Source organism: Strigops habroptila, chromosome 10 (genome assembly GCF_004027225.2).
Source record: "Strigops habroptila isolate Jane chromosome 10, bStrHab1.2.pri, whole genome shotgun sequence".
In the NCBI taxonomy this organism is placed as follows: domain Eukaryota; kingdom Metazoa; phylum Chordata; class Aves; order Psittaciformes; family Psittacidae; genus Strigops; species Strigops habroptila.
The window spans coordinates 3,185,249-3,211,352 of record NC_046359.1 but is presented as its reverse complement, the minus strand read 5'-3'; the positions used below and the strand labels follow the sequence as shown (position 1 = coordinate 3,211,352).

The window sequence follows — 26,104 nt, the reverse complement described above, 5'->3', positions numbered from 1 at the left end:
ACTACCCAATCCGTGAACTGCCCAACAGCCAAATCTTATTTAAACAAGTAGTTTAACTTCTTGAAAAACACTCTTTCCCATCCTTCACCAGACTAAAAAGAGGACAAATATCTAGAATAATCTAAGTTATTTCAGCAAAAACATATTAAGTCTGCTAAATAGAGGAAGCATTTATTACTCCGTGCTGATGAATTCCATACTTATCAGCAGTTTCAGCAGTTTTGCCTCATATAAGGTCTCCCAGTGGCGCACAGATTGATTAAAATGCTCAACACACCTAGGATGTTTATGTATCAGGAAGGCATTATCTGGGTTTAAAAAACAAATAAAAAGAGACAGGAGGAGGCAAGAACATTTTCCCTTTTATCTAGGGGCCAGAAGAGGACAACCATTTCACCTAACATTCCTTGACCTATAGTTTAACACGTGTACCTGGGAGCATGTCTAGTATTTCTCTGTTTTCAAGTTGAAAGCAAGGCATTCCTATCCCAACATTAGAGTTGAGCCAGCAGCCTCTTACCTGCACCAAGGGTGGTTTCCAACGCAGGTTCTTTAACGGAGCGGGAGTGAAATGGAAAGAGCCAGTAGGACGTTTCTTTAGCAGCAGCCTAACACCAGCAGGATTCTCTCGCAACTTTGCCACCAGATTTTTTAGTTGCCATCCAACCTGGTAAAGAATAAACGACATCTTTATTATCGTATTGCTTTTCGGAAGGCAAATAAACAAGAAAACCCCAAATCTGCCAAGTCAAACTGTCTGTTTTAACATGAACCTAAAGAGAGAAAGACATCCAAAAAAGCCAGAATGAAAAAAAAAAAAATTGGAAAGCTCCTTTTTGTGGAAGGTTGTTCTCTGGTTTGTTTCAAAGAAGATCTCTGCTTAAGCTGTAAATTAAACATTGAGATATCAAGCAATGTTCTTTTATTTCTCAGCTCTGGTCCTAGAGCTGTGAATGTGCTCAGATTGAGTAACGCAGGCATTTACAGTGAACTGCCACATTTCTTTCTCACATTGAAAGGCATTCCTTACCTGTGCTAGTAAAAATATAATCATTTTATATGAGTTCCCAGATACAAACAATTTGACAAATACTTGAGGGGTTTTTTTAAAAGCTGTTTTTATCCATATTTCAGTAGATTGTAACAGTGCATTTTAAAACAGGCCTTAAATACAACATGAATTATTTTAATATGATGCATACATCATTTAAACGTGAAATATGGCATATTTATTTTAGCAAAATATTGCAAAGAATAAAATCTCTCTTGAAAACAGAATGTTAAAAAGCCTCAAAGGTTTCAATAGGAAAACACTAGAACCACCTCCTTACCCCACACATTCAGAACCTGAGTGGAGCGAGCTTTACAGAGCAAGCATAAGGGAAGGTTGGTAAGGCGGTTACTAACCACAGTTTGCCGATTAACCTGGATCACTTCATCACCAGCATGAATCTTCTGAGATCGATCAGCAGGGGACTACAGAGGAAAACAAGAGGCAAGTGCTTCAGCAGGTTTTCTTCCCTCCCATAAATACCCCCACCAAGCAACGTCAAAGGTTGCAACCATAATGAAGATCACACATTAGATATGTTGATGACTTGAGAATTGCAAATGAATTCAACTTATGATTTATTTTTTAATAGTGAAAGAGCTACAGGGAAAGGGAGAAGACATAGCCTATATCTGCCACAGGCCAAATTGCACTTAAGTCATGGGAGGGTCTCCACTGTCCTTTTGCCTCCAGTTTGTACTGTAGTTTGAGACAGCAGCGGGAGACTACAGAAGACTTCTGTCCTAACACAGCAGCTACCTTAAACTTTAGCATTCAAATAAATGTACACCAATTAAAAAATACAGTAAGACTTTAAATGTGCAGAACAAAGAACCAAAACCCTTCAAGCCACAAAACAGATCCATTATACTTTCCCTTTTTGTTTCCTAATACAAAATAAGAGCTACCTAGTTTAGTGTGAAATTACCTGTCTGCATCAAGGTCAACAGATAAAAATACATGTTTGCACACATCGAATGTGCATAGATAGGTATTTTTAAAATATCTATTTAGTAATAATAATACACCTTTAAAATACATTTTTCTGTGAATAAAAACCGAGCTCTAGGGAACCAATAGTGAGTAACAGCTAAATGTGTCAATACAACATACCAACTCTGATCAGGCTTGACAACACCCAAAGCACCCAGGCATACTACCTTGGTATATTGTACCCTCATCAGAGGAAAACTTCTCCTCCGATTCCCCCCAGTCCATGAGTAACCATGTGGCAGCAGGCCAGCTCTTCCTAGCGACTCCAGAACTAAGCACTTTGATTATGGACTTCCTTCTCCTTGTCATCACACCTTCAGAGCTCAAGTAACTTGTTTATTAGAAGGAGCTGTAGGAATAAACAGTGCAACTAGGGAAGAAAACATGGGGAAATTTGTGGGAGGCTCCAGCTATCACGAGTAACCCCATTTCTTCATTGTCTTCTTGCTTCCTCTGAGAGGAAATGCCTCTGTGGAAGGCTGCATATATATGAGTCAACCAAGATCATGGAAAAATGCTGGGCCAAAGTCAAGTTTGTAAGAAAAAAAAAGCTCATTTCAAGCTGTCGTTTGGGTGATCAACAGCCTGTCTGGGGAGGGTGGGGAACCCTTACACAGAGGACTCCTAGAACAAGCGCCAGCTAGCACAGCAGACACTGCAATTGCATTGTGAGAATAGAGGAAAGAGCAAAATTTACATCTAGGACAACGTGACACGGAAAGTTACAAGTAGGACGGCACAACTCAGGAATCCTCTTGGCTGATTGGTATCAAATGCATGGACTTTCCCAGTCCTTCCAATGTACAGTAGTGTTAATTTTGGGGTGCAGTTCCACTGCATTCCAACACACTGGCCTCTGGTGATAACTACTAAAATACCATTCCAAACCTAGCAAGAAAATTGAATTAAGACCTAGCCTAGCTCATCTAAATAATTGCATGCCACCAGAAAGACATCAGTTGTTTGCAGATCTCAGTCACTTTTCAAATTTTGTTGCTCCAAAGTAATGAGCTTTCCCAAAGGAAGATAAAAAAAAGTGTTGATAAAAAAAGCAGATATTTAGGTCAGCACTCAAAGCTATAGAAGTAATACAGCCCTACTCCTGGCCTCCAAAATGAGATCTGTATGCACAGGCAGCTTGTCAGCAGTCAACATTACATTTGTTTATATTATTCAGATGTTGAAATTGCTGTCAAAGTGGACTTGGTCTCTGCTGCAGATCCTATACAGTTATGCCAGGGCAACAGAATAAAAGCTGGAAAAGCTTTCCGTTTTCACTCTGAGCTGCAAGCACAGATTTCCGTGCACTCCTCCCTGGCCCCTGGACTTGGCAGGAGCACAACCAGAACCACTGGTTCTCTCATTTTCACAAAATTAAAGAAAAAAAAGAAATCATTGCTGCAAAAGCCACGATCCTTCACTCTTTTTTCTTTCAGCCACTGCTCCTGTAGAGTGGCATGTCTGACAACACCACAGCATCACCCGCCAGCCTCAGCTGCTAGCCAGAGGCCCACTGCAATGACTGCCCAGAAACCTTTAATAAAGTCTCAGCTATAGAGAACTCACAGTGTAAGGCTAAAATAAGCAGCCATCTGCCTCAACAATTTCCTTCCAGCAGACCACTCAAAGCCTTACTTTTTCTTGGTCTTTTTATTCTGCAAGGTAATTTTGTCATTGGACAGCTCATTGATTTCATTACTTGTTACTGAATTAAGCACACTGCTACCTAAATGTTCCCATTAGGGGAGATTGCCTTTGCCAGCAGCAAGAAAATACATTCAAGGCTTTGTTAAGCATGATACCATAAGCACTCAGAACAGCAGACAGAGTAACTTATTAAAGCAATTACTTTCATGCCAAGTATTTGAACTCATGTACTTGTAGAAACTGGTTTAATTAGACTAACAGTGAAACACGCAGACACAAATATTTACAAATTGTGGATAAACAAATGATGCATCACAGGGTATTTAAAGCAGTAATATCATGAAAGTCATATGTAAAACAGGAAAAAGTAGTAAAAAAGCCAAACTCACTCAAAGCTACTGTCAGACATCCCGAGTTAATCTACATTTATTTCACTTACATTTTCTGTAGTTCCAGTAATTACATGTAATCCATCATAAGTTGATTTGATGTACATTCCCTAAATGTAAGTAGAAAATGAAAAACAAGTTTAAAGGCAAAAAAGCAACATTAACTTATCTGATTAAACAACTGTTGGCAATAGACTCAAAACATTATTAAAAAGACAATTCACATATTTCCTCTAGAAAAGTGTGTGGTCTAATATTACAACATTCTAAACCTCTTCATAGATCACTTTTACTGTAATTAATTATAATAGAATAGAATGACTTAAAACACCTAATATATGGAATGCAATTTAGAAACACCATCTGGTTCATAACACCAAACACTGCTGGGTTTGCTGCCTTGTCAGTCTTTTGCCTTGAGCAAAACTTTATTTCCTTACTGCCCAGTCTGCATCAGAGAATTACAGATGTTCCTAGATGGCCACCAGCTCTCTCCATACAAAGCACACTTACACAGGTGGGCTACAAATATTGCCTACATGTTCTTTTACAATTTCTCTTGGCAAGTCAATATACAGACGGCCTTGTAACCACAGCTCTGACATCAGCAATAAGAGCTCCAGCAGAACTAAGTATTTGTGGCTCTAAATGTTAAAGCTGAGTGTGAAAGTAAGGACAAACTCAGATGAAGTGGGTGTTGACCATATGAACACCAAATTTAAAAAAAATCACCAACGGGCTATTACTAGTAATTGTTCAGATTTCCCCACAAGAGGTGTCCAGTACATTGGTTTCATCATTTATGAACAAGTTTCTACTTCTCCTGTCTACATCTCTTGTTAGACACACTCACAGAGCTGTGCAGAACTGGAGATTATTCAGGCGTTGTAGGCAGCTTATCTGCCTGAAGTTACTCATTTGCTTAGAAGTAGAAGGAAAGATACAAGATGGTTTGGGGTTTTTTGCCCTTTCCTCTCCAGCCAATTCCCTTCCCTGTTTGCCTGTCAGTATCCCATTGTATGCGCCTACCTCCTCATTTCTTACTTAGTCCAAGATAGGCTGACTCTGCTTCACTGTAACTTGTGCAAAGACGTCCCCATAATTTCAAGAATGCATAACTGATTCAGTCTAATTCAGTGGCCTAGGTAAAACTGCATAGCACAGTAACACTGCAAAGCTTCCTCTAATAGTGTTCATCTTTTTTGCCTTCGGAGCTGGGGTGGAAGGAATACAAATACACTTAAGAATTTAAATTCCCTCCAACTCATTCTAACCTGTCTGTTCCCCAGCCAGAAAATCCACCAAGATTTCAAACTCAGTTTCTCATAACCAGCACTCAGCTAAGAAGCATCCATTGAATGAACAAGATTCAGTAACGTTACACAGCCACTGTACTGTTAAAAGGATTTCTCATACTCCTGCTAGCCTGAAAAATCCTTATATTGTTCTCAATCTTGCTATAAAGACACATAAAATGCGTCTTTCAAAACACAAACATGATTTCTCATTGCCTTCTCTCTCAACCAGCCCTGCTATAAAAACAGCTGGTTAAGTCGACCTGCAAAAATAAAATGACCGATTTCGCAAGCACCAGTAAATTCCTCAATAGCCTGGTTAAGGCACAAATTTGAAGCAATTTAGTATAAAAAAAAAATTTGGGATGAAACCTATTAATGTATATACCCACCTCTGACAGCCATTCCAGCACACTACCTGACAGTTAACCTTCAGAGTTCCTCACCATGCCTCTGTTTCCCATAGGATATTACTGGTTTTGAAATACCTTGCTATACACACATCTGCAGTGATCACAAGAATACCTATTAAACACTAGGATCATCAGGACATTCCAGGATTGGTTCTTACCAGGCCTTCCCCAGGTTTAATGTTGGTTAAATGAACCTCCTCCAGGCATGCACACTGGCTCATCAATGGATCTGTAGTTGATTGGATGGCTTTATCACAAATGCCATTTAAAGTCTTGGCCTACAATGAGAACGTGCAGAAACAGTTACAAGATTTCTTTCCTGGCTTCTTCCTCTTTCAGTTTTCAAAACAGAAAGGAAAGGAGGTCTGGAACTTGATCCACTAATAAATCATACTTTAGAATCACCCAAATAGAAGATTCCTTTGTACAGATCTATTCTACAGCATGTTTATCTTCTTACTGTAACTTAGTACAACTAACCCGTTTCCATGAGTGCCACTTCATCATTGCTAACAGATGCCAACACATCTTCTGTTTTAAAAATAAAAAAATAAAAAATACACAAATAGCAGCAAAAAAATGTGTTTGGAGTTTGTTTGCTTTAACCAAAGTATAACCCATTAAAATATTGAAACATTTTAATGAATCTTTGGGAGAACAACTGACAGGTTTACGTTCTGTTGTTTATTTCTGCTATGAGAATAAAATTTGCCGTGTGTCAGAAAAAGTGAGGTGCTGGCCACTGACTTAAATGCAGTTTTACTGTATAAGGCAGGACATCTAGCACTTGAGCCTTTCAGCATTACTTCTCTCCACCGTGCCTCTGAACTGACCTCTTCTGGAATGCTTATGCAGGCAAGGTTCATATTTCCTTTTGACCAAAACATAACTGATCCTAAGCCAACATTGTAACGAAAGGCAAATTCTGACCTTGTATGTGTGTCAGTAAAGTCAGAGGCAGAACAGCTTTGTCTTGTACAACTTGTAACAAGCAGAACGGCTAATTAACAAGAAAAAAAGTGTCATAGTCCAAAAACATGTGCCTTCCCTACACGCAGAAATTTTATTAAAGCCCCACAGTGTGGTTTGGGTTAACTGAAGCAATACTGAAACTTAAAGTAGGTTACAACAGCTTAAAGGAAAGGGGAGGGAGGATCAGTACACAGTACAACAGTTAGTTACACGCAACTTGGGAACGAGCAGGGTAAGTCATCTTTCACAAGGGCTTTGAATCCTTCAGTCAAAGTAGACATATAGTTACAGGACAGGGGGAGCTGCCTCGTAGGAAGACATTGGTTTGGATTACAGTGGTCCCTGGAAACAATAGTTCCAACGTTTTTTCTTTTGTTTTACATTAGATTTATAGGGCAGCAATAAAATAAATCAAAACAATGCTTAAGTGTGAATGTGAGGAACTGCTCAAACAAGGGAACTCCAAACAACAATACCTACTTCCAGAGTGGGTGCGCACAAATGGAAAAAGAAAGATGAAAAAAAAACCCCTCTTTTACGTGGTCTCATTATTTACGGACAAAATTATTTTTAGTTATTGTGCTACTAAATTCCTAAGCATCTATGAGCTGGCGGAAGGCCTTATCAAAGAGCACAGCCTGGTTCATGTCAAAAGCAGGAAGCGATGATTAACTGTTACAAAACATAAAAAGCATTCCATTACGCTCCTCATTTGGTCACAAGGCTGTTTCAAACAAGCCTGAAAACTCTAAGTCGAGTACAATCAGAGAGAGAACTTCAGTTCGGTGGCAGGATAGTTCTTTTACACGAAGAAGTTTAATAAGCCATAGTGCATTTAGTCCATAATAAGCAGGCACATCGCAGGCATACTTGGTTTATTTGGCCTACAAATTTGAGGTCTAAATTATCTTGAAAAATAAATAAATAAATAAATAGCTCTGCAATGAAACTTTAAGGAATACTTTATGCTATTACACACACTACCAGTCTGTTCAAACTTCATTGATTTTCTCTAGAGCAAAGAATATTCGCAAAATGGCCCATAACAATGTTTACTTGCATAATATATCTGTATTTGTGGAATTGGAAAGCTGTTGTCAGTAGAGAGTAGAAGCCACCAAAATAAATGTGAATGCAGACAGCTGAGTTTCAACAGAATAGTGTACTTACTACAGTCTGAACTTTATCTTCCATGTCAGCCACAGAGCAGTCCTAAAAACAAAACAAGAACAAAAGGCCTACATTAACCAATAATCACGTAAACACATCATTTCTGAAAACTCTGCAAAACTGACACTGTAACCTCAACCTGAAATAGAGTTATTCGTGCTGCGGGGATTAATCAGATTAGTTTCACCCAGTAGGGCTCAAATGTACTGTTAAACAACTATTTTCTGGCCTTGGTAGAAAGCAATACTAAACCTTGAAAACTAAGAGAACATGGGATTCAATTACAGCCAACAGACTTTTCCGGAAAAACAGACCCCTGCACCATAAAACTAGACTCTCAGAAGGCCAGGCACATGAGCTTGTCTTACTCTGATAAACACCAACTCAGGAGCTGCTACCCCAGTCACCAAAACGGATCCAAAACATGTTGTTAAAAACAGAAAAACGATTTTTTTAAAAAATGCTATTGATGACGACCCGGAGGGCCAGAGGACTGCACAGAAAGCATTTTTTACACAGCCCAGGTACAAAAGTCTTTGAAGTGAAACAAGTTCATGTAACAAGCTGCAGAAGTCATCGTTTTCTGCAGGAAGAGCTAGAGAACGGTAGCAGATTCTCAGATTCAAAAGTTAAAACAGCAAGTAAATAATGAAACAAGATCTACATTATCTCTAAGGAGAAAACCCCCAAACTCCAAACATTTAAACAAGCTTAAAATCCAAGATACATCTGTACTGGGTTTGCATGGCAAGGTTTTGGTAGCAGGGGAGCTACGGTGTGGCTTCTGTGCGAAGCTGCTAGAAACCTCCCCCGTCTGATGGAGCCTAAATCACCTAAAGGTTTTTCAATTGTCTCTCCCTTTTCCACTTCAGTGGATTCCTTCAGACCATTCTAATGTATCTGCAGTGTCCCAGTACAAAATAGCATTGATTCTTCTCCCATTAATGTTTTTCCTCATATGCAACAATCCCATTCTTTATTATAGCTCATATCAAGTTGGCAGAGAAGTACTCTGACAGTTTTTAAAAGGCTAGGGTTGTATTTGCCAACTTCCATTCCCCTGCCATCAAAGGCTGATTTAACTGAAAGATTAGACACCATTTTTAGTAGTTTTATTAATACAGTTCAGCAATCTCATATCTCAGTTCCTGTAGCACTCTTGGGTGAATACCATCTGCTACTAGAAACGCTTACTGTTCTACTTCACAATCTGCAAATCTGTAGCTGTAAATCACTGACTTTCTGCGATTGCACATGCAGCGCCTAAACAAGAAGGGCATTCAGCAGCAAGCCAAACTTGTGCTTCTTTGAACTTACACTGTGCTATCCAGACACTATCCTTTCACAATGATCCAACTGATAAAATTGGGTGTTATCATGGCTTGACAACTCACAGGATGTTTCTGTCCTTTGACATCATCCCCTCAAAACTGGGAGAGAATCACCCATGTCACAGGACATGGTCCTTCGGAGTTCACACAATCTACGGCCACAGACTAATGACTATGAGCAAGTTGGGCTGGAACTGAAATGTGCACACAGTGCTTCACAGCCAAAGCAGAGGATTGCTGTTAGAACAGTTTCAAAGACAGGCAGTATTATTCAGAGAGCAAAATGACATAATTTGCCAAGACTGCCACAGTTGCTATATGTCCTTTTAGCTGTTACCAATATCAGCACCCATCACATAGCTGATAAATGGAGTTTTGAAACAAAATTGTGGTCTCACACTACTGGTAGAAAAAGCCAGGCTAGTGGGGTTTGTATTGCAAAGGTGGCAGCTGCCTCCATTACATGCACCATTTTCCATCTGATGGATAAAACACTGTATGGGACAACACCGAAGAAGTCCAAAAGCGTGTGTAATAACCAGTCATATTTTTGTTTAGAGTTAGCACTGATAACTTTTTCAACAAGTTGTTTGGAACTTGAAAATCTCTAAATGTAGACCAACTGTTTTAAAAACTAAACCTCTTCCCATTAAAGCTCAAGAAAGCGAGTAGCCTTTAAATCACAGTCACTTCAGATACAGCCAGCAGTAGCAAAATTGGAAATTGAGTTGGGCGACGACACACAACTGAAACTGACCTTCATGGACCTTTCAAGTAAGCTCTCATTTCCAGATCTGCCTTCCAATTAGCACTCTGCACACAGTGAGAACATTGCTTCCCCAAACACCCCCCTTCCTTCCCTTTTGGAAAGCAAAGTGGAAAAGAAACCAACTGACCTTCTGAACAGTAGTAGTAGTGAGATCCAAGCAGAGCTGAATGATTCTGTTCTTCATTGATGAAAAGTCAGCAATACCCGTAAATGGGGTCCTGCATCAAAAGAAAATGCCCTTTAGATAAAAAGGACATGTCTTCTCCCACCCTACCTTACCAGTGAGGAATAGCAAATGAGAGCAAGAGTTACAATTCTGACATCCATGGAAGTTTGAGGATACAGTTTTATAATATAAATATTCCTGACTGCATAGTCCTGCTCCATCCTTGCACGAAAACTGTTGAATGTCTAACCCTGTGGTGAACAAGTTCAGAGAGCAAAACCAGAAGAAACGGTCCATTTTCCAAACTACAGTTCTCTCAGCTGCACACTCGAGTCAGATCACACTGACTGTGTTGTAAAAATCACATCCATGGGCCTGCCAGTGAGTAGCCTTCTAGCTCCCACACCTATGATCACTAAACTCAGAGTGGAGAGGGGGAAAAAAGAAAAAAACCAAAATCATTATAGGTAGGGCAGCTTTAGAGCCTATAGTCTCACCCTCAAACCTTCCAGACAGCTGAAAGAGCTAGAAGGGGGGTTGAGAAGCAACCCCAGACATCTTGCTGACTGAGATGCAGAAGAAATTTAGGGCAAGCTACCAGCAACAGGGTGAGAGGAGAGGACCAGGTGAGAAGCACAATCTGTTAACATCACTGCCTGCACACAGAACTGACTGCTTGCTGAAGGGCAGAGATACTGAAGGATAAAAGGGCTCCTTGCTGCTGGTTCCCATGCAGCTCTCCCCTCCTAACCCTTCTTCTTGGGAAAGCTGGCAAGGGTCTGGAGAATTTACATTCATCTGCTATCATGGACAGCATCCCTGGCAGCACCCAATGGCTCTAGTGCCTGTTTGCTTCCTCTGCAGCTGCCACAAAACAACTCTGGCTCTTGTGAGGGAAAAAAAAACCCCAAAAAAAAAATTGAAGAAACCACACAAACACCGAATTAAATAAAGAAATAATTAAACAAAACACACATCCATCTCATTTCCACCCCCCCAAAAAAAAAGGAAATGGCAGAAGGACAGACTTTCAAATCACAGAGCTGAGGCCACAATTGGAACAGAACACTAAAAATTTTTTCTACAAAAGACTTGCCAATGACAAGTAATTTAGAAGGTAGGACGGGGCAAGGAGAAGTCACATGTGTGAAAAACTGGCCTGAACAGGAAGACTCCTATTTTTATAAATACCAGTTTGGACGCAATGTTAGCAGTGTCACTGGTTTTAGTAGGAGTGGAAGCACAGAAGTAGATACCCTAGATTAAATTTGTCCTCTAGAGGCCTTCCGGTAACACCAAAAAAAGGGGCGAGATCATAGAGTCACAGACTGGTTTAAGTTCGAAGGGACCTTAAACATGATCTAGTTCCAACCCCCCTACCATGGACAGGGACACCTTCCACTAGACCAAGTTACTCCAGGCCCCATCCAACCTGGCCTTGAACACTGCCAGAGATGGAGCAGCCACAGCTTCTCTGGGCAGCATCTTCCAGTGTCTCACCACAACAGAATGTCTGGAATAGAAACTACAAGATGACACCTCTAGATCTCTCCAAGTGATATAACAGCATAACTGCATGAAGATCTTTACACCCAAGCATCCAGCAACTGCCCTACAAGGAGAAGCAATTCATTATAGCAGTAAATAAAAATATAAAGATTTTATTCTTACCTGTCCAACCATGCAAGCAAGGCTTTAGCAGCACCAATAAGCTCTACCACAGACGTAAGGAATTCATTGGGGGGCTTGCGAGAGGTGTTTCCATCATAATTTGAGCTTTTCCTACGGCTGCTGATGTAATTTTGCAGATTGTTGGATGATGCTCGCAGTTTGAGAACCAGGTTCTTCATATTGTCTGTTTCAAGGCCATAGTTCTGCAAGGAATATTATTAAGGTTGATAAATCTCCCTATTGAGTCCTCCTATTTATTGTATCGCAAGTTACAAACTTATATGGGATGAAAGTTCTGAGGATTGGCCCAATTTTTTCAGGTTGGTTTTGAGGATTTTCTTTTTTTGCAAAAATGCCTTCTAAGATATTTTTGTACACTACATCCAATAGCTTTGATGCCAAACCCCCTCAGTTTCTGACATTAACAAGATTTAAGAATATTTTTCAGTCAGAATGAAGTTGCAATATCCTATCAGATGGCATTTACCTTTAAAATGTGGTTGGAATAACATGATTGTGTCATTTCTCTTTTTCCTAAAGGAAAGCAAATGTTGCTTTTTCTTAAAATATTTTCTATACTGTGGTACATAAACACTGAAATAACATTTCATTCACAACTAAATATAAATTTAATCTGGCAAGAGATAAAAATGTCAACAGGAAGCAAACGTAATTTCACAGTCACAAGCTTGAATAAATATTTGGATCACAAGTTTTCAGTAACTGTGCTCCTTGATTATAGCAGTGCAATGATTGGCAAGTTTGAAGACTGTGTTAACACTATACATAGTAATTAAAACCATCCATCTATCTTTCGATGTTGTATTATTCATTCAACAGCATCTTCATAAATATTTGAAACCTAACAATCTGGAAGTCCTGCCTGCAACTTCAACTTTGCTAATTCTAATACAACCAAACCACACTCCCCAGGATTAAAACCCAGTTGGTTTTATGCAACACATTGATCATCTCATGCCAAACATGTCAGAAATGCTATATTTGTTCTAAAGGCAACTCAATTTTGTAATCGAGATTTTCTTCTTTTTGCTGTCAGCATGCAAACGCGTGAATTAGGTAACAACACGTTGCTGAGTATCTTCGCTTTTGAGTTATCACACCTTGCAAAACCTCTGTGGGCATCTTATGAATGTCCCAGACGATGCTTATCTCTGAGAGTGAAAATTCCTACTTTTCTTTAAAACAAAAACAACCCCAAAACCAAAAAAACACCCCACATGACCAAAAAAAAAAACCAAACAACACACACCACAATACCCCAAAAAACTACTACCCCACAACCAAAAAAACAAAACCAAACAAAACATCCAAAACAAAACACAACCACCACACCAAACACCAAAACAAATCCCCACCCCGAAATACGAGACAACCCTGCCTTTCTCCATTCTCTTGCTGTTGCAGACTCTTACTACCAACCTCAAAGTTCCATAGGTGCTGTACTATCTATAGTATAGGTGCTATATTCTTTCTCCTTTCCCTCTCAAAAACCTAAAGCAACTAAAGCAAATCTTACTTCCATTCAATTCCAACCTTCCAGGGGTTCTTGATGCCTCTACTCACAATCACAGCATCACCAGGCTGAAGGGGAGCTCAGGAGGTTCCAGTCAGGTCTTGAAAACCTCCAAGAACAGAGACTGCACAACCCTTCTGGGCAACCTGATCCATCGTCTGACTGTACCTAGGGTGGAAAAGGGTTTTCCTATATTCAGCCTGAACCTCTGATTTCAGCTTCTGCCCAAAGTCCTTCATCCTCTTGCCATGCAATACCATGAACAGCCCAGCTCTGTCATCCTGCCAGCTGTGTTCCCCATCATGGTAGGTGCTGGGGATTTGCTGTTAAGACCTCCCTGAAGCTCTCTCTTCCCCTTGCTGAGGAAGCCACAGTCCATCAGCCTTTCCTCATGGGTGAGTACCCCAGCCCTGACCAACCCAGTAGCTCTCCACTGAGCTTGCACTAGTTTGTCTACCTCTTTCCTGTACTCGGGAGCAGGGTCATATGTAGACTAACAAGTGCCGAGTAAAGGGTGATAATCACTTTCCTCCCTCTCCCAGCCATGCTCCCACTAACATAACCCAGAATGCTGCTGACTTCCTTGCTGCCAGGGCACACTGCTGTCTTGTGGCTCCATTCCCTCCAGTCAAGCACCCACGAAACAGGCTCTTAGATTAAGTCATTTACAAAAGATGAAATAGAACCCTTGCCCTAAAGAAACCCACCAGTGTAAGAAGAGGTTTCAGCTACTCAGCTACCTTCAAAAAAATCTACCAACTCCTATGGATAAAATCCCAATGGGTCTAAGTTACACAAATGCCTCTCCTCCTGCCCCTGAGGACTCTTGGCAAGGAAGCACCCCTAAAGTGCAGCCAGGAGCATGGGTTGAGAGGATATATCCAATTTAAAAAAAAAAAAATGCCACTGTTGCAACAGCAAGGATATCCTTAAATTTTCCAGGATCACAGAGAGGGAAAGATTTGGATCACTAAACAATATTAGAGTACTTGCATACTGTCATGTGTGACCTTATCACCTTTTAATTACAACAGACCAAAAAAACCCACCACACACACACAAGACCATCATTCAGATGCATATCTTAGTCACTTTTCTCCTCCTCACAGGACATTGCATATTGGTCCATTTTTTGAGGAATACTTTTTCACCAACAAAGCTGGATGTGGGGTAAGTTCATGTGACCACAAAACTTTGACAGTTGCCATGCGCCAGAAATCTCACCCTTTAGCAGGGGTATTAGAGGATGCTGACTCCCCCTCCTTCCATAAAGGGACAGAAAACACAACAGATTTTGTTTTCTGTACAGTGGTATTACCACCTAATGACTCTCATCAGAACTTGAGAGAGTTTTGATATATTTAAGTATCTCCAGGTCTTTCTTTCTGTCATTCAGATGCAGAAATTGTGCCCAGCACCTGTGAGTGTCTGCAATTAGAGATGGCCCCAGCATTTAAAAGGGCACATGTTGATATACCACATCAGATTTTGGCTTTAGCCCTAAACCATTCACATTCTCCTTATCAGACCACTTTCACTTTATTTATACAGCAGGTCAGACCGGCGTGACTTTCCCAGTTCATCCCAGTTCAGCTAGTTTTTAAATAATTCTATCAAGTAGTTCTGTTTCGAGGTGGACTTCAGCAACACAGGTGTTGCCTCTGGAGATACACGAGCTCCAGCTTAAGACTGCAACTGGTCTCCCCAACAGCCTATCAGAAGCACATCACAGCCAAGCTCTCCAGCCACTGCACTAAGCTTTCCTACAGCTTCTCCCAGAGACTTTGCAGAGTGCACCTGAGATATCTACACCAGCAATTTGCACTCTAGGAAAAGTTCTGGCTAAGCACTACGCCTATCCAGCAAAACAGGGAGCATGCAGCTCTTCAAGTACAGGTGACCGAATTCTTCAACTACCAGATCAGCCCTGAGGAAGGAACTTCCCCAGAACAAAGGGTCATCATAAGCCAAACCACCTCTGCTCCACAGGCACGCCAGTCTTCTCACCTGTTTGCCACAACACACAGAAAGCATTATGCCCCTTCGCCAGATATAGCAATACTTCTATGCAAATTGACACTATCTCAAGCACCTCACACATAACTACCTATTTTTGCTGTTATTCTGCTCCTTCCCTTGCACTGTCCAGTCTATTGGGAGGGCTGGTTTGGGGAACTAAATAATTCAAAAAAATCTATTCCCTTTTTTACTGCAGTGTGCTCTCACCTGGTTTAGCTCCCGAAAATAGCTTACTTAAGGGTCAGGTAGGTGCAAGACCAAAAAGATCATTAATAGAAGGCAGCAGCTGACTTGGATTAATTTGACTTGTCATGATGCTGTAGCCCCAATTCAGGACAGATAGTGCTGATAGTGCAGCAGCACACCAAGCAGCCTTCTCAGCGACACACAGTTGAAGTGCAGAACTTAGGAAGCATTTTTGAAATACTTCTACAGGATTGAGGCTACAATATTGAACAGATTATTTAAGCAATCAAGAGGTTTTAGATGTTGCTCATGAACTGAAGAACACATTACATTTTCCTATCACTCCTGATTTCAAACATCAAAGTTGCTTTCATCAAAACACAGGCTGAAGCCAGCGGTCAAGAGCACCTTATGTCAAATATTCCCAGCTTGTTACTCATTAACCTGGGGAGCCACATGCAGGGCTGGAGGGAGAGACAGCATGCACACGTGCACAAGGGAGCACAGGCACACAAGAGCATGCTCTTTCTGAACGCCATTCCATTTAATGAGAAAAAGTACTGACCAAATAATTGCTTAAGGTTCAGGCAGCCAACATTTAAAATAAATAAATAAATAAATAAATAGCACGGCTAACTGAAGTCAAAAAAGCACAGCAGTTGTGACAGGCTCTACTACTCCCCAGGGGCAGCATCCCCTTCCCCTTCATAGCCATGTTCATGTGCCACAATGCGATGAGCTGGATCTGCTCATTGACCCAACCGAAAACCAGCTCTGGAAAAAAAAATGAATAAAAACAGACTGAATGCCCGCTCCACAGCTGATCTGACTCACTGCATGCCTTTAGAATAAACACTAGAGTTAACACAAAGCTTTGTCACAGTCACCCGTTCTTGCCCTCTCTCTTTTAGCAAAAATGCACCCTAAAGAATCATTTGGAGTCCCAAATTGCCTAATAAACAACACCAAATTTAAAGTCGAGACCTCTAGAAAAGTGAAATGTTATGAGGTGGTGCAGAGATGTGGTGTTTTTGACAATGATCAACTGCCAATAAGTCTTCATGTACGCATGTTCTCTTTTGTGTTTTGAAGTTTTATTTTGCTGCACTGCAAATACGCTGGCAGAACATTACTACCAGCGAAGTTATCAAAGGTACAACACTAAAACCAATGTTCTTTTTGGTTTGTGGGGGTTTTGTTTGGGGTTTCTTTTTGTTGTTTTGTTCTTGGGTTTAGGGTTTTTTTTTTTTTTGTTTGGTTGGTTGGTTTTTTGGTGCGGGGTTTTTTTTTGGTTTGTTTTTAAGATTGCTTAAAACTAGTATGTCTTCACTCTAACCTCAAGAAAAATCAGTTGTTTTTATGCTTCCAAACTCTCCTATCATACAGTGCTGGTGAAGATTCAGAAACCTAATCCAAACACCACATTAAAAAGGAAAATATTTGCATATAGTTTCCTCTTAATGCTTGCATTGTTTTATATTTATTAAGCCCAAACAAGCAAGACTACTCATCAGGGAATGATAAGTAAGTATTCAGTTTTCACCACCACTCTAGATGCTTCTTGTCCCAGTTTTTGGCTGAGAAAACTTATTTTCTGGATCCCTGCCCCTGCTTTTGTGGTTATGCATCAGATTAAAAAGCATATTTATGTATGTTTGTTCCCCCTTCCCCAAATATTTTAGTCAACTAGGAAATGACTTCCACCCTTTTTCTCCCCCAAACAAATATTGTCAACAAAAAGATGGAGGTACTCAAGTTGATGGCTTTTTTCCTCCTGAGGAATTCAGTTTCTTTGATATGTCCTCTAAATTCCTTAAATGTCTTCAACACCTGCTCAGAAAACTATTAGACCAGCTCAAGAGCAACAGATATGTGCATTCATGTGAAATCTTCACTTTTTATGCCTGTCCACACGCTATCCTGCTGCCTCTTCAGCTGCAGCTTTGTTGCACATGCAGTCTCTGCTATGAGATGAGGCAACACTACCTCATCACCAAAGCAGCAAAGAAAAATGCATTCATTTCTCTTCTCTTTCAGTTATACTGGTTCTAGAGTTCACTTACTAGGGCACCAGACACCGTAATTGCAGACATATTTTCAGCTTCGCAGAGTAGCTGCCAAGAAATCATAAAGTTTTTGAAAACATGTATTTGGTGTCTTTTCTCCAGGAAAGGAGTACCTTCCACTGTGTTTTTACAGCTGATCTACTGAGGCTGGAAAAAAGGTCTGTATGGTCAATGCTTGAAAAGAGTTACTGCAGGAGAAAGATGTTCCAAGACTGCTGCTTCACTGCATTTAGAGCTGTAACTGTTCTTGTGGTGTAAGGGAACCAAAGCACCGATCTGAAGGAAGTTCAGCTGGGAAACTGCCAAGGCAAAACTAGATAAAAAGGGAAATTCTTCTTGAGAACTCCATGACTGGGGAACCAGAAAAACAAATCCCCAAAATAGTACCTTTGCTTTCAAGGCTCCAAAAGTTAGGGAAATGTCACCATATATATATACACACACAAACACACCCCGCTAAATAATATCAATACGCAGACCCACTTCCAAGGAACTAATACAGATGGAACAGGGAAAACTTTTCTCCCTCACACAAGAGACAGCAAAATAAGAAATTGGCTGTCACTAGAGCTTAAAACACACTATTCCCTCAGGAACAATATCAATAGCGATTTTCTATAACAATCCCAAAAAAATCAAGTGAAGGGGCATCAGGAAGGTGAAAAAGGGCATGTCTAAACCACAGGAATTCTTCCTCCATCTCTTAATAGGGAACAAGGACGTTTCAGCTGCAATACACAAATTCTGCCTAATGCATTAACTTGAGCTGCATTTCACAAAGGATTTCCAGAAACGAGTCTGAGGTCAGAACTTTTGTCTACAAAGGAAATTAGGAGGAAATTGTAGGAGATAAAACACAGCTTTAGGTTCTGGCGGTCATCCAGCTTTGTTCATTTTATGCTAATACTTTTAAAAGTAAGAGAAAAAAGTGCCTTTGGGGGCTGCCACATCCATTACTTCAGTCAGGACTGTATACAGCACACGGTACAGATCTCCTCAATTGCCTGACAGATGATTATCCCTTCCCACAACATGAACTGCATTTCGGGCTAACTGCATTCTTCTGTTAGATTTTCAACTTATATGTTAGAATTTTTTTATACATTAAATACTGAAGAGGAAATACAATGTTTTTCAAATATAAGAGCAACTCCCTGGGAAACATTTCAGATGGTATGAAGTGATTTCATTAAATACACGTCTTTCAGTACAGGCTATCCAATTTTTTTCCTGGTTATGGAATACAAATGATCCCTGTAGCACCTCAGCAGCCAATAAAGCACACATTACAAAGGCAATAAAGACTCTCCATTTTAAGAAGAGTATGCTTAGGCACTGCAAGGCATGCCTAATGAAGGGCAGGCAGGCCAGTGCTGGCCAAGGAATCATCAGGCAGCCTTCCCCACCCTTCTCCCAGAGGTAATCATATATACCTCTGGCTCTCATTTACTGCGTTACATCAAATATATCTTCAAGACTGTGTCCAAACTACAGCTTTTAAATAAAGCCTGCACTATCAAAACAATCTGAAATGTATTTATTCTTTCCAGAGTGTGTTTGTTTTAAAAGTATCTGTGCAGTTATATATCAGGAGTAAGACAGAGGAACAGCTTAAGTTCTGAATCTAATGAGAGTTGAACTCGTTAGGACTATAACTTAGTAGAACATCCCTCATTTCAGAAACATTTTCTTCACTTTGCATGTAGATTACAGAATTGCCCTAAATCCATTTCAACTGACACAAGGAATCATTAACAGCTGTCATTTCAACAGTATATATTCTGTTTGACAAATTCGCTCTACTCAATAGCAATTTTAATCACTCTGTTCACTAACAGAAGCCAGAAGATCTAACAATGCTACTCAGATAAGTTCTTTAGCAGCCCAACCAAATGAATTAGCATTGCCTCTTATCAGGAAAAGGTTAAAGAGCTATTAATATAACTCTTGTGAGAATTAAACAATTTCTTAATGTTTTCTTTTACTGTGATGTGTAGCAGAAAGCAAGAGAAACAGGTATTCCAGTTTCATCAGACTCGCCTTAGTTATTCACCCAAAAGAGCCCTTTGAGAAATTCTTCTCATATCCGTTCACCACTTAACTAACCAGTGCACACAGGAGATCCACAGCCTCTAGAACCAGTTCCTGGTGTCCAATCCGTGAGATGCCCAAGTCTTCAAGGTCCTGGTGAGAAATCTGTAACAGCTGTTCACCGTTTATCTTCTCCCGTTCAAATTTAGGAACATACTGCTGCAGGCAATCGTCCAGGCCTACCAAAACACAAAAGAGAGAGAAGAGGATGTGATTAGAGATTTCTGTCTTTTTTTCTAATTGTGGGGGAGGGAGAAGAAAACAACATCAAACCACAACCCTACAAAAACAAAAAAGAAACCCTGCAAAAGGCACAGATTGCAAGTTCATACAATACATGATGCCAAATGATGAAATAAACTTGCAGTGCAACTGAAGTTGTACGACAGGGGCAGAAAAAACATAGCACACAAGTTGTGTGGATATTTGGGTCACTAAAATCAACGCACAATGCGCCTGTTCCTTCTGGATCAAGCTTAGCAGGTAAGAAAGTCCTTTTGGTGTCTGCGTAGGGTAACCCAAAACCCCGAAGGGCAACCAAAGCAACAACGACAACAAAATGCAAGAAGGCAAGAACAAAGATCTTGCCCAAAGTCTAGTTGAACAAGTAAACAAACAAAAGCGCAAAACACCACAGTTCCCAATCCACTTATACATAAAAGGGCTGAATGAATGATGAGAGGAAAATGGAACAATCAAAGGCAAAGCAATCAAAATTATGTTTGGCTCAAGTCTCATTATTCCCATGATTTATGAGACCCTACAGCTTCCCGAATCAGTCATTCCTTCTTCCCCTCGCTAAGGATTAACGGCACTCGCTAATAAGAAATCCAATTCACTTTTGTATCTACGAAGTATTTTTAAAACAGTTTATTTTGTCCCAGCAATATCCCTCAAATACTCACTTTAAATTGTGATTCTATAATCCTGTTCTCTACAGTATCCTCTCCCCAGTGATTAAAGAAAAGATTTCTGGTTTTTGTTTTGTTTTATTTAACTAAACTTCATGTGTTTAGTTAACCGTGTGTTCCTGGGTTTTTGTGTATTCTTATTTCCTCTGTTCTTAAAGATCCTGTGAGCAGCAACAATCTGGGAAAAAAAAATTTGGGATGGATGTGTTATTTTAAAGATGACGCAGGGCTCTTGATACCCTGTTTCACTTCAACATATTAGCTTGAGCAAAAGGAACAGATCCAATTAGACCTGCTTTGTAGAAATACACTATATTAACTGTAAATAGTTGCCACAAGCAAAAATTCAGATTACATATTCAACATCTACTTTGTAGCATTCACAATAGCTACATTTGTTTGACCATTCAGTTCTTTAAAAACTGAACCTTTAGCTGTATAAAGGATGTTTATCCACTATACTGGCTCAAAAGGAAGCCATTGACATGGGCAGGATGTTGAATGCCGCAGATGAGAAACATGAACAGCATCCTGAACTACAAGGAAATGAGAGCCAGCAGACCAGCACCCAATTCCACTCATGTAGACACAGTAGCAACCTGGAAAACAAGCACTCGCAGCACACGCTAGTGCCAAGAAAACACTCAAGACAAATCACAAGGGGGTTCCAGAAGTCACATGAAACATACTCGTTTCGTAACAGCAGCACGAGCAGCCACCACTGCCTTGCAGTGTCTGGTCCCAGTAGATCTGTAGGTTATGGAATTTCAGAGGCACAGGCTTAGCTAACACACATCACTTGCCTTTTAACTCTCACTCAGAAATTAATAAAAACAGACACCCTGGCACTTAACAGTCAACCCTTTACATGACTCGGGCAAGCATAATTATTACAGCACATCAAAATCTGGCTGAACAAGCTTGACTTGTCCACATGCAGAGCTACTAGTGTGCACAGCTTGATTTTCAAGCATAATTATGAATGGGAAAACCCGCATGCAAGATGAGCAGAGTCTCCCAGGGCTACAGTTGTTTGGGGTGCACTCTTGTTTCTTCCCATCTGTCTTGGAAAGGCCGCATAAATTTTGAAAATTGAGCCCAGTGTTCTCTTTCCCACAGGCACCAAGTTCCCCCTTAGGCTACACAAACTCTTTTCCCAGGAAAAATAATAAAACGATCTGGCCTTCATTGTTTAACAATTTATTTTTTCAAAACAAATTCTCAAGCAAGGCTGACATACAGTGCACATATTTGGCATTCCCAATTTTTATTGCTGTCTTGCAGACCACTGTTTCCCACCATTTGCCATTGTAAGCCTGTAGTTCCCATTATGAATTACACAAACGCCTAAAATAAAACACTTTATTAGGCATGCAATGAAGTTTTCTGTTTTAAGGTTTTTTGGATGCAGTGTTGCTTTTGCCTGCTATCCTTTCTGTGTGTTGACTCAACTTTCTAGATCCTCATTTTATGCTAAAACATGAGACTCACAGATGCATATTCCCCCCCCCACCCCAAGAAATACAAGTATGACTTTCAGCTTTCTTGTGCTTTTTTTAATTCATGCTTGTTTGTTCCTTGAAAGTCTGTTACAACTTGAACACCTACCTCAAATATTTTTAATGAGAGGCCTTAAAAACAATACTTCTGCAATCATACCCCAGGACTATATTTTATAAAATGCAATATCACAAAAATCACACAAATGTTAATTCAAAACAGCCAACAGAGATTCCCAGCAGCTCAGCTAGAAATGTATTAAAGTGACCAAAACTATGCAAAGCAGGAAGTGAGGGCAGACCCACACACTCATGGCAAGCATTCACTAATGGTTTAAGATGAGCTTACTGGCGTTAGTGTTGCTATTATTTTTACTAGGAAACATATGGAAAAATCTTAAACATTTTAATTGAGATTGTAACCACATGTATAGTCTTTGTTTAATTTTCCTACATATCAATGAAATGGTTACACATCATATGTAAACCAAAAAATTCCTATTTTGTCAAGAGAGAAAGAAAAAGGGAGGAAAAAAACCCTCATAAATCAGTTCCATAAACTAAACAACATAATATTAAGTTTTAAAAGACAGCAGTCAAATGCCACTGGTCATTTTTTAACTTCACCAAAACATCTCAGTTCTTTCCATGTATTTTCTCTGAGCTTCAGAGCCTCATGCAGACTTGGTATTGCCCTTTAAAAAGTCTGGATATTTTTGAGAAACTTAGATGAATTGAAAAACCTACATTGCTCAGAAAGACACTTTCTTACATGCCAGGTCATTGCCAACAGTGCAATATTCACGGGTTCGAACAAGAGTTTTCTCTTTTTTCTTTGTTTTTTTAAACACCACAATTAAGACCCACATTGGAAAAGATGTCCATATTTGTCCTTTACCCACTGAAGAGCACTTCTAAAGTCTAATCTACTAATTTTATGTTCAAAGTGTGCTTAAAAAGCAATTGTCTCAACTGCATATGAGAAGTGTTACTTGAACATACATCAAAACCACGAACAAAAGATATCATCCTTCCTACTTACATAATTATTCCAGAATGAGGGAAGATGTGAATAGCAATTGCAGAACGTTGCTCAAGTTTTACAATGATAGTAGCAGTAATTTTTTTGGGAAGGGGGGAGAAATACTAGTCTAGTTAGCATTATTCCCATCATGAAAACCCTTCTGAGGAACAGCAGTGTAATTTGAACAAAACTCCCAAATTTTGGCAGGTGTAGAGATGTGCAATAGATACTAAGAACTGTCTAGACTTTTGTGTCTAAAATAACCTTCCACCACTATGCAAAGCACCCCAGAAGACATTCAATACCTTGCATTCATGCAAAAACACTAGGACAGAGCTTACACTTGCAGGTTTCCACTGATACTAATCTCAGTCTGTTTCCAAGATTAAGAAAGTTATTTTGAATAAGAATGAAGGAGGAAAAAAACTTTGAGGGAATTAAGGGGGAGGCTTGGGTCCAAGCCTAACTATCAGTTTACTATTTAGAGAGAACATTTCTACTGTTGATAGATGTCAGCCATTCAGCAATGACATATCTGACTCCCAAAGCACTAGAGACACGTGTTTTATAAGTTGAGTCGTTAAGTAGCTCCGTGCTTTTTTCTCACCTTCTGTGCTGGACATTACCAACTAATTTACCTACTGTAAAACGATGAAAACAGTTAACTAATGTATTACAGCCACAGGTCCAAACCGAGCTGACTTGCCACCACTTCTTTCCTCCCACCATCCCACTCTCTCCTCTTGTGAGACCACAGAGTCTATATACTCCAACATGGCAAGTCAGGGAGCGGCTGGAAGCAAGGAAGAGGAAGGGGAGATAAACAGGGCAAGGAACTGAGGAAGGAACATTTAAAGGGAACTGAAAGGTGATAGGGATCATTTTCCTTTAGTTCAGGAACTTTAACAGGGTCTCAAGTTAGCTCATGAAATACCAAAACTGTAGCAAGGAAGCAGGAGGAGCACAAGCCACTTGAACAGAAGAAGAACTCGTAACTACAAGACCTCTTTCACATAGCACCACCATGGGGATCATCGCTCACTGTCTCAATGAAATACAGCCTTATTTTATGAATATGTACTCATCTCTTCTCTGTTGGGTGTCTCTAATAAACTGCAAGAACCTGGTGTCTCTAGGTAGCACCAAGGTTCAACTACAACCCTCATCCCATCGAGGAACTCCCCCGGACAGCTGGCTAAGTGGGACTGCTGGAGTCTTTTTTGCCTCATCACCTTAAGAAACACATGTTCAAATGCTTCACGAATCTGACCTTTCTACCTAAGAAAGTCACTCTAATTCTGGTCTCCCCTTCAGAGTCTATTCAGTTGCCACTTTCAGTCTCCAAAGACTCTTTGCACACACCAATTTGCACACATCTAAGCTTTGAAAGATGATCTGTTCTGGAAGAATCTTTGACATACCTTATGTCAAAGAGCACATGCTACTGTACTATCATTTTTATTCCACACCATTTTATTACTGTTATTGCAATAGCTTTCTCCTTTCATTTCCTCCATCTATTTCCAGGACTGGAAGAAGTTAATAAAAGAAAAAGCATGAGAGAATCAAGGCAGCAAATGAACACTAAAAAGAGAAAATGCTACTTCATAAGCAGGTGAACCAGCATCTAAGAAGGCAAAGTAAAGTAGGGGAAAAGGGTCTGCAAGACAGCTGTAAAAAGCTGAAGCATCTCCATAGGACAGGTACAGGGTGAAAAGGAAGAAACTGAAAAGTTCAAGGAGAAAGAAAACAAACACGCGGTTTTCTTTAATACAGAATGCAGTGGGAAGGTTGTTCCATTGTAACACCACAGATTCCATTCTCCTCCTGCAATATTACAGACAAACAGAGTCAGAAACAACTTTAACAAAGACATTTAAAAATCCGTCAAAAGAATGATAAAAATTAATCTAGAGCAGTCAGTGGAAACTTAATTCAGTAATAATTTGAGCCTAGGTAAGAAATTACTTTCTAGGACCCACATGCTTGAATGTTTCTTAGCTATCATGACTGATTCAGCATTCATCTTTCCACGAGTTTTCAAAACAAAAGTTATCAGTTGGTTAGAGCCACATACGGGCACAGAAAAGAGCTCAAAGGCCTTAGTTTGCCAAGAGAAAATAAAAGCTTTCGAGAGATCTTTGAGTTACTGTAAAACAACCTTCCTCATTCAATTCTTTAATCAAAGTGATTTCACAATCGCTCATAACAGTGCCACCATCTGGAGTATCCATCATCAAAAGACAAAAAACAACCACAAAATTGAAGAGCAAGAGCTGTTTATTAACAGCATCACAAAATGTCTCCTGCATAAACCAGCTCATTTATAAGTTTTCACGTTGTCAATTGTAAGCAACTCCTCACATTTTCGTTTAATCAGCTGCATCCTGACCAAGCAGGCACAGACTCTTGCCTCACCAGGCATTAGGTCTAGTTTTGCTAAAGACAGGCATTGCCTAGAACAGCCAGAATGGTACAAGTTTCTTGTCTGTCCCCGTCCCCCACTTCATACAGGGATGGAACCATAAAAATTGCTGGCCTCTGCTTGCCGTCAGGGATGCAAAGGGCAGATCCCTCATGAAGGTCACAGCAGGACAGAGGGAAAGGGCGAAGCCTTCAACTTTGATAATGAGTGCTTTACTGTCCCCTCGGTAAAACCCTCTGACAGTTGCACAGAAAGCCTTTTGCAACGTGTTCCTATTTTCAGTATTTCCAACTAACATATTTAGCCTGGAAAAACAGACTACATACACATGCGTTCACACTGCCTCAAAATAAATCAATTCATTCCATTCAAATCCACCCATAAATCTCTTAGCTCCTTTTGAATGCAAAACTGAAAGCTTTGCCTTGTAATAAAAGAACTGGTGAGTAAATTTGGGTTGTAAACCATCCTGACCAGAGGGC

The 26,104-nt window shown here is 40.1% G+C and overlaps 1 protein-coding gene across 1 annotated transcript in view; it reads right to left on the bottom strand.

The window, feature by feature from the left end:
* The window catches only part of CNKSR3 (CNKSR family member 3), a 58,021-nt gene that overhangs the window by 8,924 nt on the left and 22,993 nt on the right, over positions 1-26,104 (bottom strand). Inside the window, exons 2-9 of the mRNA XM_030499421.1 lie at positions 19,779-19,942; positions 11,868-12,070; positions 10,158-10,248; positions 7,931-7,972; positions 5,947-6,066; positions 4,131-4,190; positions 1,408-1,476; positions 521-667 (exon numbers count right to left, since the gene is read on the bottom strand). Coding sequence (XP_030355281.1) covers positions 521-667; positions 1,408-1,476; positions 4,131-4,190; positions 5,947-6,066; positions 7,931-7,972; positions 10,158-10,248; positions 11,868-12,070; positions 19,779-19,942 — 896 coding nt within the window. The remainder of the gene's footprint in view (positions 1-520; positions 668-1,407; positions 1,477-4,130; positions 4,191-5,946; positions 6,067-7,930; positions 7,973-10,157; positions 10,249-11,867; positions 12,071-19,778; positions 19,943-26,104) is intronic.